The 18,225-nt window shown below is 33.7% G+C and overlaps 1 protein-coding gene across 1 annotated transcript in view; it reads left to right on the plus strand.

Moving 5' to 3' along the window:
* LOC111061708 overlaps positions 1-18,225 on the plus strand; it is a 58,243-nt gene that overhangs the window by 19,425 nt on the left and 20,593 nt on the right. Inside the window, exons 4-5 of the mRNA XM_039440243.1 lie at positions 8,575-8,676; positions 14,037-14,192. Of these exons, the coding sequence (XP_039296177.1) occupies positions 8,575-8,676; positions 14,037-14,192 (258 nt within the window). The remainder of the gene's footprint in view (positions 1-8,574; positions 8,677-14,036; positions 14,193-18,225) is intronic.

The following is an 18,225-nucleotide window of genomic DNA, read 5'->3' on the forward strand; positions in this document are numbered from 1 at the left end:
TTTTTCAAAGAGAATGTCACTAGCTCTAAAATGTATAAGTTAACTATTGTTTTAATTCTCAATTCAATAAAAATCGGTTTGCAGTGATCCAGAGAAGCCGAGTCATTCATGATTCTGACTACTTTTTTTGAAGATTCAATATTTCATCTACTCTAGACGAGTTACCCCAAACAAGCAAACAGTACTTGATAACAGACTGGAAAAATGCAAAATAAGCCATTCTTAAACCGTTTGGATTCACACATTGTTTCAGTTTTTTAATGAGATAGACTACCCTAGATAGCCTAGTTTTGATATAATCTATGTGTTTACCCCATGTCAGTTTGTGATCAACCTGAACACCCAAAAACTTTATATGATTGGATATATCTTTGTCACAATTGTGAGTCTCAAGACTAAATATAATATTCTCTGTTTCATTTTTATTTAAAAGATAACCGTTGGCTCTAAACGAAACTCCTGCCTCATCCAATGCAGCATCCACAATATTCGAAAGTTCAGTAATATCATTTGAAACATTTTAAAATGTTGTGTCATCTGCATATAAAATTGTTCTACTCACAACATTGTAAGGCGAGTCATTCATGCTTATTAAACATAACAGAGGGCCCAGGACGGAGCCTTGAGGTACACCATATTTTAATTTGATTAGCTCAGGCCACTGTCCATTGATATATACAGTTTGTTCTCTGTTTTTCAAGTAAGAGTCAAAGAATGCCAGAGAATTCTCTTGAAAACCATAATAATGGAGCTTCTCCTGCAGATCAGCATGGTCCACACAATCAAATGCTTTACTCAGGTCACAGAAGGTGACCTGAGCAAAACACATACTCTCGAAGGCCTGAATTATCTCACATACCAGATCCTCAACTGCATCCACTGTTGCTCTACCTGTTCTAATCCCCATTGGGCACCAGACAATATATTATTATTTTTCAAAAACTCATTAACCTGCTCACATATAATAATCTCAATCAGCTTAGACAGTACAGGCACTAAAGATACTGGACGATAGCTCTCTGGTTCATTTTTTGATCCTTTTTTGAATATTCTGTTAATACATTTAGTAAGAGGCTTTACAATACATGGAATTATCTTTTTTATTTGACATTTATTATAATAATCATTACTGCAAGAGTTGCTTAAATGTTTTGCAGCCTTTAACACGTCATCTTCAATAACAGCTCTCCACTTAAAACATGAAGTGCCTCTAATATCTACTTTTCGAAAACAATCTTCAACAGAAACATTTGACTTTATTAAATCTTTTTTACTTTACTCACAAATTCCACACAATAATTATTATTAAAAGAATTTGGAGAAATCATTGCATCAATCCCTCTTGACAGGTTACAACTTTTCTCAATCAAGACCAAGCAGTCTTACACTTATTTGTACTAGAGTCAATCAATGAACTATTGTAAGCAACTGTTAAATCTCACTTACCGTTTACCATTTTTTAGGTTACCTATTTATTTTGCTCTTAGGTTAATAGACGTTGTTGATCTCAATAAGCTGTTATTTTGTTTTAATATCTGCAACCCACTGCCTTTTGTATTGCCGTCGAGATTTCATGGCCGCTTGTAGATTCGTTTTTGTGTCAATTTTGTCTTTTAGATATTTTTATAGATAAATAATCCATATTCACTTTTTGTAATCATTTTCAATTATATTTTACAAATTGATTGTCTCTCATTATATAAGTGTGATCATTCAGTTATGTGTTAACAGTATTTTTGAGTCACACAGTCATTTGCTTTTTTGTTTCCGAGCCTAAAACATGTGCATCAACTAACACCTCTTGTGCATCAACTTTTTCGAAGTCCCAAATGTTTCTTCAAAACTTCAAGTATTTCTATGAAGTATGGTCACTGTTAGCATTGATTTCGACATATCAATCTGCGCTGTGCATCTCGCCATTCACCGTTTCAAAATTGATTCATTAGTTTTTGTTTTATCTTCATTCCAAGTTTTTCATGTGTGTCACAGCTTGCAGTGTACATGAAATTTTTCTTCAGTGTTGAAACTTCTTCATTGATTCAGTGTTCAATCCAAATTCATCTTATGTTTTGGATCTCGCCTTTAGCTTGCAATTTGGATTTTTTGCAATGCTACTCATTGAAGAATCGATCTTCAATCACATCGTCTTGTATCTGGTAAGGCTACGACTGTACGTTCAGATTCAATCTCGCCATCGCCTTCGGAGTGTCCTCGTCAGAGTTTCATCGGTTTCTTATAACAGTGAGGGGTTCACTGTTGTCAGCCTAGAGTCGTCCTGGATTCCTGCTGGCACAGAGAAGGGATCCTCTTCTCTGTGCTGCTGGTCTCCAGAATCTTGGTCTGAGGTTCTCATCCTGATCCGCACCACCTGCGTGGACATGCTGGTGCTCGTCTTCACCTGCTGCTACTTCAAACTTTCTGAGCTAAGTCCTATATTTAACATTTTTGATATTCTCACATCACGTCAACTGTAGCAGAATATCCACTTTGGTCATAGATCTTGTGCTATCTATTCTAAATTGGATATTTTTAGTGTAAAGTACATTTGCTTTATCTTCCCAGACTTGTCCTAATTTATCAGTGAATCTTATATTTAATATTATCTCAATATTCAGTGAATCTTTCCAATTGAGTGTTTTCCATTAATTTTAAAGCTTTCATCTTCCATTGGTATTGTATCCTTTTGGTTTTAAAATTGACAATATTAGTAACCTTCATTTTGAATATTTGTTATTTGTTTTTCAATTATTAATTCCCATATTAATGTATTTTTATTTTGATTTCTAAAAGTTCAAATAGTCTCAAACTCATTCAATTATTTTGGTTATCTATAAAGTACCCACTTGATATCGTGATTTCAAATTCATATTGTCTTATTGTAAATCAATCTTTAAATATTTCAAAGTATTAAAAGTGTTTAAACATCACTCCTTTATCTGGTAATTATTTAAATTCAAACAAGCAATTAAAACCATTCTTTTGTTTGTTTTGTTGTAACCATTCCATTAATATTGTATTTTTATTTAGTTTCCTTTGTGCCAGTTCAGTCTCTTGATTCTTGCACCTTTGCAGATCTTGTTTTTTTTATCGATTATTAGCTTAACTTTGTGACTACTGTTTGTTCAGTTTATCCATTCTAAATTTATTGTAGAACTTTGGTAATCGTTCATCATTTGTTTAATTACTCAATTAATTACATCAATAATTACATCAGTAATTACATCAGTTTAATTACATCAATTTTTAATTTCTCTTGTATTTGTTAATTGAGCACTTTTTCAATTTGAACATTAAATTAAATTTGAATTGTGATTCTTTTCAATATTTAGTAACTTTCATTATTCATCAAGCCTGTTGTTTAATTTGGGTTTAATCAACTATTCTAAATTTCTCAGAGCTCTTTCAGTTATTATTTGCACTACAAACATTTTAATTAAATTTGTGATTATATTCAACCTTTCATTTGGTATTTTTTTATTTCAATCTCAATCCTGAGTTACCATTTGCTGTACATGCCAATTTGCTTTCATTCAATACATATTATGTAAGCACATTGGATCTTTCCTCCTTTCAAATTTATATGTGGATTTTGTTAGTCTCTGATTACTTTACTAAATTTCATAACCTACAAAATTCACCCCTTTATACAGTCCACTCTTTTGCTTACACAAATTTCACAGCAACCTTAGCAGCTGTTATTTCTCTTGCATACTCTCTTGTTAATGATGATAATTTTGTTTTTTTACTACAACTCCACCAGTACATTTATACAAGAAATCAAGAGAAATAATTTTATCCTTTATCTTAGCCAAATTTGGAGTATACCACTTCTCATCTGCTTTTATCCTATCTTGGATGAGATTGCAGCGTTTTCGAATTAAAAAACAATTTACAACATTTGTCAGGTTTACAAAAAAAATACTAAATATTGTCTGTGCATTACAAAATTAATGGTTCTCGAACATACTCCAGTCGATAGACCTCAACTCAACAATCATATTCGAAAGTTTTTTCCCAGGTAAAACCATTTTGTAAAATGAATTTGTTGTGTTTTCCAAATTCAGGGCTGTTTTTGTTTTTTTTTGTGTTATTAAACTAACCACCAATCCATTGTGGTCTGTGAACAGAAAGTCCCTAACTACTCTACATTTTCCTCTATCCAAGTGACAATTTACAAAAACACTATCAAGACAATTGTCACCTCTGGTAGGCTGGAAATTAAAACAGTAGCAGTTATATTGACGAAGAAGGTTGAGGAACTCCAAAGCTGTAGGCTTCGATGTTGTTACATCAAAATCCGCATTGAAGTCACCTCCAGCTACTATTACATATTCTTCCCACTTGGACAAAAAAGAGAGAAGACTTTCAAGAGCACTTAAAAATAAACATGGATCATGGCCTGGAGAATAATAAATACAAACTATTATTACTTTTAATTTGTCTACAATGACAGCTGCTGCTTCAAGATTGAACTCAGAAGAATAAGCATCTATGTTCAAAGCTCTTGATTCAATATTGTTTACAACAAAAACAGCAGCACCACCTCTAATGTGCTCTGTTCTACAGTAGTATTGAGCAGAGCTATAAAACCCTTCAGGATGAGAATATACCAGCTCATCCTTACAAAGCCAATGCTCCGTCAAACATAAGAATGATATAGGAGCAACTGAATCTCTGTTCAAGTCCGAGACTAAATTTTCCAATAGTAAAGACTTTCTATTCAACCCCTGTTCTTTCAATTGATTTTCTTGTCGGAGATGTACTATTGATATTATTTCTATAATTATTGTTTCTAAAGTTATAACAATTGCTATTTATATAATTATCATCACTACTATTGTTGTCATAAATTATTTTAGATTCCGTAATTGCTATTCCACTTTAATTATTATCTATATTGTTCCGTTCAAAGCCAGGCCTGATATGTGAATATCTAAAAAATCAGTCTCTTCAAGGGATTGATGTAATGTTGAATAGTTGTAACCGGTAGTGTTTGAAGCTGTGGGGACCATAATATCGGACATTAGAGAGTTTGGAGGACTAGGTGTAACAGGGAAAGATCCCAAACACTGAAAAATAGGTGATTCAATCTCTTCACAGCCTTTATTGATGACAGTTGCATTGGAGTCGATTCCATTGATTTTAGTTGAACTCTCATCACAGCTTCGATGAGAGCCGCAGAACTGGCAATTGCGGCGAAGGTTGTGCTTCGTCCTCACTTTCAAGATTTCCTGGCTTCACAGAAAAATTCTCCAACGTATTGCCGATCGAGTTACTGATAACTCTTTTTCCCAACCGGCTGTAGTGTAAACCATGACGAGTGAAGCATTTTTTTTTTCTAGATTTGATTATTAACATCTTTTATGGTCACTGTCATTTTTCCGCAGTATTTAGACGTACTCAATAGTTTCTCGATCAGATTGTTCGCAATAAATATATCATCATTAAATCAGTTTCATCGTGTCGGTATGGAATGGTGTAGAATATCAAATTTGCGTCTATAGACAAGCTGGATAATTCATCTATACCTTGTCTTAAAGTGAGGTGATAAGGTTCGTTTCTATGCATATCATTTGAGCCTGCCAAAACGATGACAAAATCATCCGCAGTCAAACCTGTTAATAACGATCCACTTTCTTGAATTATGTGTTTCAGCTTAGCTCCGGCTCTCGAGCAAAAACTGAAGTCCTTTTAGGTCAAGATTTTGTAGAAGCTGAGACAGGTTTCTTCCTTGACTATCAGTCAGAACTACAACTCTCCGTTTTGTAGCTGGAATTGGAGTCGATTGTGATTCACTGTGATTCATTATGTCATCCTTAAGTGAAACTGGTGAACTTGTCCTGATAGCTTGGGGAGAAGAGTGAGATCTATGAATCATAGCATGTACCTTTAGTACCTTTATTTTATCATTAGATTCAGATGATAACCGCGGAAAGCTCTCCTCATTATTGACATGGTCGAGCAGACAATAATTATTATTATTACCCGAGTTTACATTTGTATTTTGGAATTTTCTGTAATTACCCGTTCTCAAACTGTCTTGCATTGCAGTGAAATTTAGGAGTTCTGTGTTCATATCAGCGCAGTCAGCTTTTAACAATGATATTATCGCATCTTTTTCCACAAGTTCCTTTCTAAGTTCAATTTTACCTCTCTTCAAAGCTTCAACTTGCTCTCTCAAATTGTTCATTTCACTCTGAGCTACCTCTTCCATACTCAAAGATTCCTCCAAGCAAAGCGCTCTTCGTTGTCTCTCCTCATCCAATTTCTTTTTCAACTGAGAGTTCTCAGTTGAAATGTCTGAAAGATTTGTCTGAAGATCTGTGTTGATTTTTAGACAACAGCCGGACTTTTACTGTCAGTCCTATCAAAACGATCTCTGCCCCAAAAAACTGTCAAAAAGACAGTTTTGAGGTATAAATAAACTATCAGTCAATGCCAAACATGAAAGTCACCTCGAATACATGATAATATTTTTCTATCTATCGCACAAGTACACGTTTGCTATTAAAAACAGAGAGAATCCACAGTAAATATCACGCAACAACAAATAAACAATCTCTCTGTCAATGACAGATGACTTTTCAATGAATTTAAATTTATAGCTCTAAAATCCTGATCAATATGAGATGAATATTATTATTATATATATGTCCCATATGACCAGGTGACAGAATGAATAGAGAAATAAATATATATCTAAAATAAATACCTCGAACTCAACCACTTCCTCTACCTCCTCACTATGCGGCTACCCTTATTCATTCAAAACATTTTTCTGAGGTTGCATTCATATAGTAATTAATGATAATACCTGTTTGTCAATAATTCCCATTGCTGAGGTCTCTAGAATTATAGAATCTCTGTGAAAGCTTTTCATTACAAACCAGCAGACAAGAGAGACGTTGAGAGACCCAGGTCTCGGTAAGTCCGGTAACGATAATTTACCGCATAAGTATGATTGTTTCTTCCAGAAACGTAGTTGAGGGCGGAATTATCATACGAATGCGGTAAATACGTTACCGTACAAGTTACGTACAATATTTTTTGTCATACTTATCTGAGAAATAATAATATTGCTGAAAAACAGAAACCATTACCTGCTGCTGCTGCTGCTCAAGCTACTGCATTCTATAAACATGACCACGGAATAAGCATAAAGTAGTGCTTCTTTCCTCTGTGACATGACCTAGCTTGTAGCGCTTAGTTTATAACAGACAGACCCTTCGAGCTCAAATAAAATAATAAAGGCCTAAATTATAAGATTTCAGATGAGTTATTATAACTTGAAACTTCTTAAATGAGTTATTTGATTATTTGAGCTAGTATATTAATTACTCAGATGTAATTAGGACTCAGTAGAGTCCCAACATACTCGACTGTAAAGAGAACATAATTATGATCTCTTTACAGTATAGTATGCTGTAATGAAAATCACATGTTTTCTTGTTCTGCAAACCGCTGTTTACTGGCTTGATTTAATGCATGGAAAACAGCTGCAATTGAGTAAGTATGACAAAAAGATACATTTCAATTTGCAAAAAGTTGTTTCAAAGACCGGAACAGGAAGTCACTCTTATACCGTGGAAATCATATGATAACGATGACTGAAATAATTAATGTAAAACAATCAATCATATTTTAATTGTTAATTAACATTACAATTTTTGCCAATGAGACTTGTGTACACTATTTGAAATGAAGTGAAGAAGAATCGTTAAAGTGAGAGGAATGTTGCTTACTCATTCACAGGCATGAGACATGAATGTATCTATATTTAGAGATCAACTCATGAGTGATAGCATAAGAATGGTATAGGAAATTTGTATTCCAAATTTCATTATTATTTGCTCAAGTCGATAGCCCACATAGACATTTTTCGTGAAGTTTGTGATGATGGTAGTCTATCATACTGTGCCATTCTTACACTGAAACCTCCAAGACAGTGATAATCAACATTAGTGGACAGTAATAGTCAATAATAAGCTTGAACAAACAGTGAAATCTGAAGTACAAATGTGCTATACCATGGGATATCATCTTATGCTATCTTTTCTCAATGGTGATAGCAGAACAACGGAGACTTGAGTTTCTTTCTAAGACATTCAAAGTTATTGATGACGTTGTTCAGTTCTTGATTCGTTGTTCAGTTATTGATTCGTTACATGTGAATTGGGCCTGATTGAAATGGATGTGTTACTATAGATGAAAACAGTTGTCTGAACCTTGATTTTTCCATAAGCATCTGGTAAGCATGTGATATTAACATAAGCATTGCTCATAAGATCATTGAAGAAGCAAAAGGTTTTAGAATGTATACAATGTAGAATGTATAATACTCCCTGGGTATTACGAATGATTTTACAAAATCAGCTAACCAGGGTCTTTCTAGCATTGATTACTGTAACTTAAAGACAAATTTAATTATAGTAGACCAATACAATGACAATAGCCTTTCACTTGTAATTGATTAGAATAAATAATAGTATTTTATACGTCTACATCTCTTAATTATTACAAAGCACCGATTTGTAACAAGATATTCTCTTAAATAATAAGACTGTTTTTTTACAGAAAGGCGAACATTTTCAAAAGTTGAAGTTTGGCGTGACCCTGATAACAATGATTCTTGTTGAGTTCTTATTCAGCGAGGATGGACAGAAATTCCAAAATGAGGTAAAAATGTGTTTATTTGCTAAACTTCATTAGTGAAGTGCCTAAGATTCCAAATAGTAGAAGCCTCAGCCCTGTTTTTCAAATATATTTTTCTCTGTTGAACAAAAAAGAAATAGTTCACTTTTGATGCGACAGTACACGCCCTAAATAGTTCATGTCATCATAAGAGGATGATAGCCTATGTTTTCACTTTTCAGAAAGAATCTATGAAACTTCTACAATAGAAAATTCAGTGTACATCCCCACAGTAAAATTTGTGTGACATTCGTTCCATGTTTTATCTAGATTATTTCAGTTTTATCTAGATTATTATCACATTCAGCTGTTTGGTCAACTCTCTCGATCTTTGTGCCGGTTGCACAAAAGCTGGTTGAATTTTAATCGTGATTAATTTCACGAGAACGAATCAGAGAAGCCGTCTTATCAAAAAGGATGATATCGAAAAGGATGATATCAAAAAACCGTCTTATCAAAAAGGCCTTCTCTGATTGGTTCTCGTGAAATATTAATCATGGTTGAAATTTATCTGCGACCGGGCCTTAGTGTTTTTTATCTAAAACTATCAAAACATTTCGAATAATACACTAACATGTTGCCATCTAAAAGCAAAAACCCAACCTCCTAACCTTCTCAACTACCCTTTCACCCTTGAAACAGAACGTTTCACAATTTGTCGTGATGTATATAGATTAACTGAAATCTAGAGGAGCTGAGACCCTCCCTAAAATTAATGTGAGAGTGAGAGATAATCAATGCAATACTTTTCAGAGTTTATTGGAAATTCGGACAAATTTTCCAATTAGGCTATTCTTTATTGATTGATACAATAAGTACATCATCAACACGATAGGGAGAGAAAAAAATAAGGTAACCTTGTGCTTATCCTCTCCCAAATTTAGATAAGGGGGTAAAAAAAGGGGACGGGGCAGCGCTACCTGTCCACTGGGCTATTGTTCCAAAAGGTGCATCCTCTAACTCTTGACTAGCATACTGTTTATTCGACAGAGGCTGGCTCAAACAGCACTCTGGTTTGTGGACTGTATCAATTACATCGAGAACTTTTTGGGGTTGTCTGGCGTCGGGTAGCAAGTTGAACAATTTAAATGGCTAAGTGCACAATAACATAGGCCTACCTTCATGTCCAAATCCTCCTTGCTTCTAGAATCCTGGGTCCAGATCACGATACGAGACGAGACGACACTTGTAATAAATCACAATAAATCAATAGATCACTTTGCAAAAATCGACATTACAAGAAGTGAGCTGTTCGATTGGCTCGCAAACGGCAACTGGCGCAATTATGCTATACGCATCACCCTTCAATTGCCCCCTCCACCACACAACGCCAGACAACAAAGGGGAACATTCATATAACATCCGAACATTCCGCCCACCTTGGAAGAACTTCCAATAACAGAAAAAAAACACCTATAACGAACCCTACTAGGGAAACTAGGAAAAAAATATCTTCACTCCTCAGGGGCCATTGAGGAGACTTATACAAAAGGAGTAGGAGGCCCATGAAAAGGAGAGGATGGGACAAGAAATAATGACTATATACAACCACTATAGATAAAAACAAGAAACAAAGCAACTTGGGAACCTTTCCCACATGTAAAACGAGAAATAAAAAACTATCCACTAAACTTATTGAAGTTCCCTTCAATAAGGCCTAATCTTCAACAATAGGGAGGAGACATACCCTATTGACAGCCCTAGTGAGACTTCCTTTTGCAGTCTGTACCTCCACCACTCTCACAATTCCATCCTGTCCAGGGAATATCTTTGTTATTCGACCAAGCCTCCAGTGAAGAGGGGGTAGGTTACTTTCCTTTAAGAGAACCATACTTCCAATGTTAACATTACTTTGTTTTTTTGTACCATTTTGTTCGGGTTTGCAAGCTTGATACATACTCCAATTGCCAACGTTTCCAGAATGAAGATACAATTCTTTTGAGTAAACTCCATCGATTTCTTAAGTTCACCGGTTCAATAGATTCCTCTGGCTCTGGCCAAACCTTTGGGCTTTCCATGAGTACAAAATGACCTGGAGTTAACACACTTAAATCTCTTGGGTCTGAACTAACAGGGGTCAATGATCTTGAATTCAATATCTACTCAATTTGGGTTAATGCAGTACTGAATTCTTCATACGTTAGAATTTGATTACCCACTGCAGCCTTGAGCAATCTCTTAGTAGATTTTATGCCTGCTTACCAGATTCCTCCCCAATGTGGAGCTGCTGGAGGGTTAAATACCCACTTGATTCCTCGATTACCCAGCTCTTTATCCATCTCCTCATTGAACCTTGATGCTTTTGTGAGCTCATACCATTGTGACAGTTTTCGGCTTGCTCCCACAAAATTGGTACCACAATCACTATACATAGTGTGAACAGTGCCTCTTCTTGCTAGGAATCGTTTCATAGCAGCTAGAAAAGCATCTGTTGATAATTCCGAGACTAATTCTAGATGTACAGCCCGAGTTGAAAGGCAAATAAATAAACAAATGTATGCCTTGTATATTCTAGCCTTCCTCAGTCGCCCTAGTGTTATATCAAAAGGTCCACCATAATCAACCCCTGTATTTAGGAATGCCTTGACTCCTTGCAGCCTAGCAGACGGGAGGTCTCCCATGAGTGGTTGTTGCCCAGTGGGTTTTGCACAAAAGCATTCATGCATTTAATTGTTCTCTTACGAATTATGTCCCTTGCTCTCAATATCCAAAATTGTCTTTGAATGACTGCTTGCAAATTAGCTGGGCCAGGATGTAAATAGAGTTTATGGTAGTGATCTATAATCAAATTTGTCACGTGATGAGTTTTTGGGAGCAACAATGGGTATTTATTTCTATCAGATAGGCTTGAATTTCTCAGTCTTCCCCCCACTCTTAGTAACCCAGTTGAAACCATAAAAGGGTTCAACTGTTCAAGACTTTTTGTGATGGATTTATCGTTTGATTGTATAGCAGCTATAGCATCGGGAAATGATTATTTTTGTACTAATGCAATTATAGAGAGCATTGCTTCATTCAACTCTTCAGTGCTCAACGGACCTGTATGTTTTCTAGCTTTATTACAACAATTGTGAATGAACCTTTTAATCCATGCTGTCACTCTCTTCAATACAGTCAATGAGGAAAATTTATTTATAAGAAGTTCATGTGAGGGCTCTTTACTCTGTGTTGCTAGAGTAATTTTTCTTGCTTCCAATTCAATCTGTTTGGAATTTTCATCATCATTACCGTGGAGTTGGTGTGGCCAGCACTCTATTGCACCAAGTTACTCTCTGTATGCAAGCAGTCTCTCTGTATGCAAGCAGTCTGAGGCAAACGTACCGGTACACAGCAACAGACAGACGCAAAAAAATTGGACGTATACATGCAGACGTGAGCGAAATGCAGACAGACGTACGGAGCATTCCAACTCCGGGGGAGGGATTTTTCCTTCGTCTATCTGCATACGTTCGTTTGTTGCTATGGGCGTTTTTTCTTAAGTTGATGCCCACAGAGCTCCAGGCTTAAGAGTGGGTATAATCAGGTGGATGATAATGAAAAGAGATGACTACAAGTTTCAAATTTATTCAAATTGTTCCATTCCTGGAATATTTCGCCTGTTCTTCGACCCCCTCATTTTAATGATAAATTCCTGCTCAAATGAATAAATAATGAATATAATACAATATAATATATATAATGAATATGATATGATTGTGCATTATTATAACTCTACTCCTGTTAGGAATAGAATTATTAATGCTATTATTGTTCAATTTATTATTTTTTAGTAAGGAATGTTCTTCATTTGAATTGATTGTGGTGAATTGCATTTGGGTTTTATTGTTAAATGTTTGTAGGCTACCTACTTTGTGGAGATAAATTTGAATTTTAATTTGAATTTGAATCACATAGAATCACTAGTACCCTTTTATAGTTCACATAAAGCTAGTTTTATTTATTTATTCATTTACATTAACCAATGCACAAATCAAATACAGAAAGGACCAACAGGTCTAGCCAAAAACTGTTCCCTTTCCGAATTTTGGCAATAAAAAAAGTTATGTCAAAATTGGGAAATAGAAGAAGTTATGGGCAATTGCCTGTTTTATTTCTTTTCCGACTATTGTATTGTTTGCTCTACCTGATAAATAAATAATATAATCGATGCCAACAATTCACTCATGAGATGACACTTGATGATTAAATTAAATGGCAAAAAATAAAGAAATGGCATTTAATAATTAATCAAATGACATTTTAGCCGAAAGTACCGGTAACCGACTTTGTAAAATATAATAAGGTCTAATAATAACATATATAAAAATGTAGGATTTAAAACATTAAAAATATTTATAAAATATTAATAAGAATAATAGTGTTTTTATTATAAAATAGAATGAGAGAGATATTGTAATTATCCAAATGCTCATGAATTAATAAGTATTATTAAACGAAAATTCAAATCAAATGCTTTAATATAGTAAATATAGTAACACCCCATGATACTTAATATCAGTTTTGCTGCTCATATTCAGAGGGTAATTTGCGCTGAATACCCTTCTTACTTTACCGTCAGGCCGTCAAAAATTCAGATTACTGTACATTTTTCTGTAATTACTGTACTGATTTTTATTCATATTCATTATTTCGGAGCGGGCCCCCTGGGCCCCCTCCTTATATACGCCCCTGGCACAGACGTTTTGTATAATCATACTGTCACACATCTATAATAGTTTATAATGATATTTCAAATATGAATTGAATACTCTCGTACAGAGAGATTTACAAATCACCATTAATTTTGACAATTTTTTTAATGAACAAAAGAACATTCCAATTCTAATGAGATACATTGCAGCAGCAAGGTTGATCTAAGGATTAAGTAATATAAGCCTACTGTGTAATGAAATAGTAAAGCAAATATTCCTTTATTTTGTATACTATAATAATTAAATAATCAAAAGAATCCGAGAACGAACCTAATAAATAACTTACTACAACTAAATTCAACCCCACTCAAAACTTTGACATTTTTCATCGCATCAAAAACAAAACCCACAAACAAGCAAAGAAATTAATCAAACCAGTCTTTTGACCGTGTTCTAATAATTTGATCTCCCGTTCGGCAGTAGTCGAACTTAACCATTGGTTTGACCGTGGTTGTACGTAAGTGGTGTTGGTGGAACGAAGTATTGCTGATTTGATCATCAGATAGATTTTAACCATGTTCAAATGCCTTGACCAAGGTTGGTGAAACCGGGCACTAGTGAATCTTTATAATTAACCATTCTAGTAGCTTTCAGGATACTTAATTGCACAATATACCTACCTTAATATAACAATAGTTTTTTATTACTTTTCAGGGAGAATCGCTGAGAAGTGCGCTTCACGACTGCGATTGGAGGGATAAGCCAAAGTGGTTCACAACAAGCTTACAAATTCTCATGATTCGCAACAATAGACTACCAAAGATCGGCCTTTTTAATGTGTTCACTCTCAACAGAAATAATATGACAGTGGTAAGTCAAGTAATTTTCTCGACAAGCATCTCACTTGAATCTTGTCTATTCACTCTTAAATCTTAGAAAATAGGAAAGTGAACTTTAATCCGCTTTTCAACAATATAAAAATATCTTATTCTTTCTTATCCTATTCTTTTCTTATTCGAACCACAGAGATATGAATTGGGCCTAACCAATAACAACATGTTAAATGTTTTCCATACAAATATTCGGGGTATAAATAAGAACTTTGAAGAGTTATTACACTATTTAAATAATGTTAATTTTAAATTCCATGTGATCGCTTTGTCCGAGACTTGGATTACAGATGATGCACAATTTACCTATAATCTTGAAGGCTACAATGTTATACAGAAAAGATGTAAATATACAAAATGTGACGGAATATGTTTATTCATAGATAAAAATTTTGATTATGAAATCATTGACTTGAACATTGATGAATCAAATACCATATGCATTTCATATTCATTGAATTATAAGAAATACACAATTATTTCTATTTACCGATCACCAGCTCGTAACATAAATAATTTTATTGCAAGTTTGGATGCATGCCTGGAAAGAATAAAAGAAAATTCCAATGTAATTATACTAGGTGATATTAATATAGATATTCTATCAAATAATAATTTATCAAATGAGTATTTGAGCGCCTTACACATGAAAGGATTCAAGTCTTTTATCAACAAACCAACACGGATAGGTAATGAGAATGGTTCATGTATTGATCACATTTTTTTCAAGGAGGATAAGAACAATAGAGATGCATTGTATGGTGCAATTATAAAAACAAACATAACTGACCACTTCAGTATTTCACTGCATCTGAGTGAAACCATTAATAATAATGTCATCAGAGAGGAATGGACAAAAAACATAATAGATTACGATGGACTAATTACAGATTTACAGAGAGAAGACTGGAACAAAGTTTATAATGAGGAAAACATTGATACAATGGTCAACATTTTCATAGAAACACTAACTACACTTACAATAAAAAGAACAAAGACCATCAGATTAAAAAAGAAAAACCAGCCACTTAAAAAATGGATTACGCCCAGTCTAGTAAATTGAATACGTGAGAGAGATAAATTACACCGTAAACTTACAAGACAGCCAAACAATATTCAACTAAAAACACGATATAAAAACTACAGAAATACTCTTACAAATTTAATAAAAAAGGCTAAAATTGATTATTTTAATGAGAAGTTTGCAGAACATGAATATAATCCGAAAAAAATGGGAATATATTAATGAACTTCTGGAAACTAAAAAAAGTACCAAGGAAATAAAATTAGAAGCAAGTATTCTAAATCAATATTTTGCTAACGTAGGTGAATCTTTTGCTAAAAAAATTACAGAAAATATAAATAATATAGGTACCAATTCCTCAATCCCTATCTAACATAAGCCAACAAAGTATCTTCCTCTACCCAACAAATTCAAATGAACTAATAACAATTATAAATCAACAAAAAAACAGATCTACACCTGGGCCTGACAATTTGACAGGACATTACATTAAAAAAATATCAGGAGTAATAATTGAACCATTAAAATATATATTTAACAAATGCTTGAGCGATGAGTATTTTCCTAATAAATTCAAAGAAGCCAGAGTTATTCCTATCCCAAAAACTGGAGACCTAAATAAACCAGAAAACTGTAGACCAATAAGTTTAATAAGCAACCTTTCAAAAATATTAGAGAAAATTATAAAAATTCGAATTTTGAAATTTTTAGATAAAGATAATGTAATATGCAATAATCAGTATGGTTTCCAACAGAACAAATCCACAAAAGATGCAGTCATTCATTTTAACAAAATGATTTTTGAAAATTTCAACAGTAATAAAAAAACCCTGGCAGTATTCATGGATTTATCAAAAGCGTTCGACACGATACCCCACAATATATTGTTGGATAAATTAGATAGATCTGGAATAAGAGGCACAGTAAAGAGACTTTTAGACACATATTTGGGTGGAAGAACACAATGCCTCTCTCTCCATGGACAAACGGATGTCAGATGTACAACAAGATTCGGTTTGCCACAAGGAACTGTGTTATCACCGCTTCTTTTCCTGATTTATGTAAACGACCTTCTGAAACTAAACTTAACAAATTGTACCACTTTATCCTTTGCAGATGATACGGTATTGGTTTTCAGTGGCAATACTTGGGAAGAAACTTTCAACACTGCAAACACTTACATAAAAATTGTATACAAATGGCTCCAAGAACACATATTGACACTAAATGCAGATAAAACAAAATACATGACTTTTTCACCCAACATAACAGGTCAACCACCAACAGCTTTGAAACTTTCTATTACAATGGAGACACATGAAAATAACACAGCATATAATCCAGAAGTTGCAAAAACCCTAGAAAGAGTTCAAACAATAAAATATCTAGGTATTCTACTGGACCAGCATCTCAAATGGGATAAACACATAGAATACTCATGTTCCAAATCCAAATACCTCATCTATGTTTTTTATAAAATTAATAAATTAAAGAACCTTGATATAATAAGAAAGATATATTTTGCTTAGGCCCACTCAATATTTCAATACATTATTGAAGTTTGGGGAGGTGCATATGATACACATTTAAACAAATTGTTCATTATCCAAAAACACATGATAAGAGCGGCGCTTGGTAAACCTAGATTATATCCAAGTAGAGAAATCTTCCTTGAGTTTAAAGTTCCAACGCTAAGACAAAATTATGTAAAAAAGGTCATTCTCCATATAAATAAAAATAAGTCTCAATATGTTTTGCGCGAAACGCCCTATAACACTCGTCCAAACAATAAAAACAATATCAATCTCATAAAACTTACAACATGCAGGCATCAATTAACATACTTTAGCAATTACATGGTAAACAAAATTCCCAATGATTTTATAACCAAAAAAATCACTCTTGCTCTACACATCAGTATGGATAATTGGATATACCAAAATATTTTCTTTAAGCTAACTGTATAGATCTGTGATTTGGATTAATATTATATTTTTTAGATATTTAACATTTGGTATATAAATAATAAACAATCCGGATTTAATCCTACCCAAGAATTGTATTCTACTGCTTGCCACTGACGTCATGTTTACGTCACAAGCGTTCTACCAATGGCAAATTTTTATGCAAATTATTACATTGAGATTCTGAGAAGCAAGGTCTAGCCTAAAAGCTTAGAGAAAAGACAGCACTTCCCTTTTGAAATCCTCACGTGTGCAGATCTCTTTTTATAGTTACCAAAGACCTATTTGTGAAAATTTCTTGTTCGATTTTAAATGTTCTATTTGTGAGCCGATATTTTAGGCCAATTTATTTGTTATTCGTAAATTTCTGTTTTCATCAATCGATAAATTTAAAAGTTTAAAGTAAATTATCCCTTAATTAATTCGGTGAAGGAATATTAAATTAAAATTCCCCACGTGCTGAAACCGAAGCCTGGATTGCCGCCGATCAAACGATTTTTTGATCTAAAGAAGAAAACCACGACCGCCAAGGAATTCACGTGAGTTATAAGTTTTAAAAAGGGGCCCCAATCTACGCTTCGAAAATATTTCAGTGCAGAAACATAAATTTTTTCTTCGTTAAATTATTGGCCACGCCGACAAGCGCTTTAGCATTTAAGAGCCTAGAATTTATTCATATTTAATTTATAAGAATTTGTAGTTGATTAACTATCCTCCGCTGCCTGAACCACGACCCCGAACATTTTAAAAAATATTTTCTATAATTCATTTTTTCACTATTTTTTCAAAACTGTTAATTTTATCAATTGTAAAATTCTGTTGAATCACGCATGGTATCATGCAAGCACAAGAAAATTTTTAACTATTCTGTTAATGCTAAATTATTATCAACCTGTAAATCAAATTCTGAATCTGCACTGTATGATTACATATTTTATTGTAATATTTTCAGTTTTGTTAATTCGCTTTCTGAGTTCGATTATTTCTTAAGCCTGTCAATTATTGTGTCTGATACGTTCTATCAT

This window comes from Nilaparvata lugens, chromosome 13, assembly GCF_014356525.2.
Source record: "Nilaparvata lugens isolate BPH chromosome 13, ASM1435652v1, whole genome shotgun sequence".
NCBI lineage: Eukaryota > Metazoa > Arthropoda > Insecta > Hemiptera > Delphacidae > Nilaparvata > Nilaparvata lugens.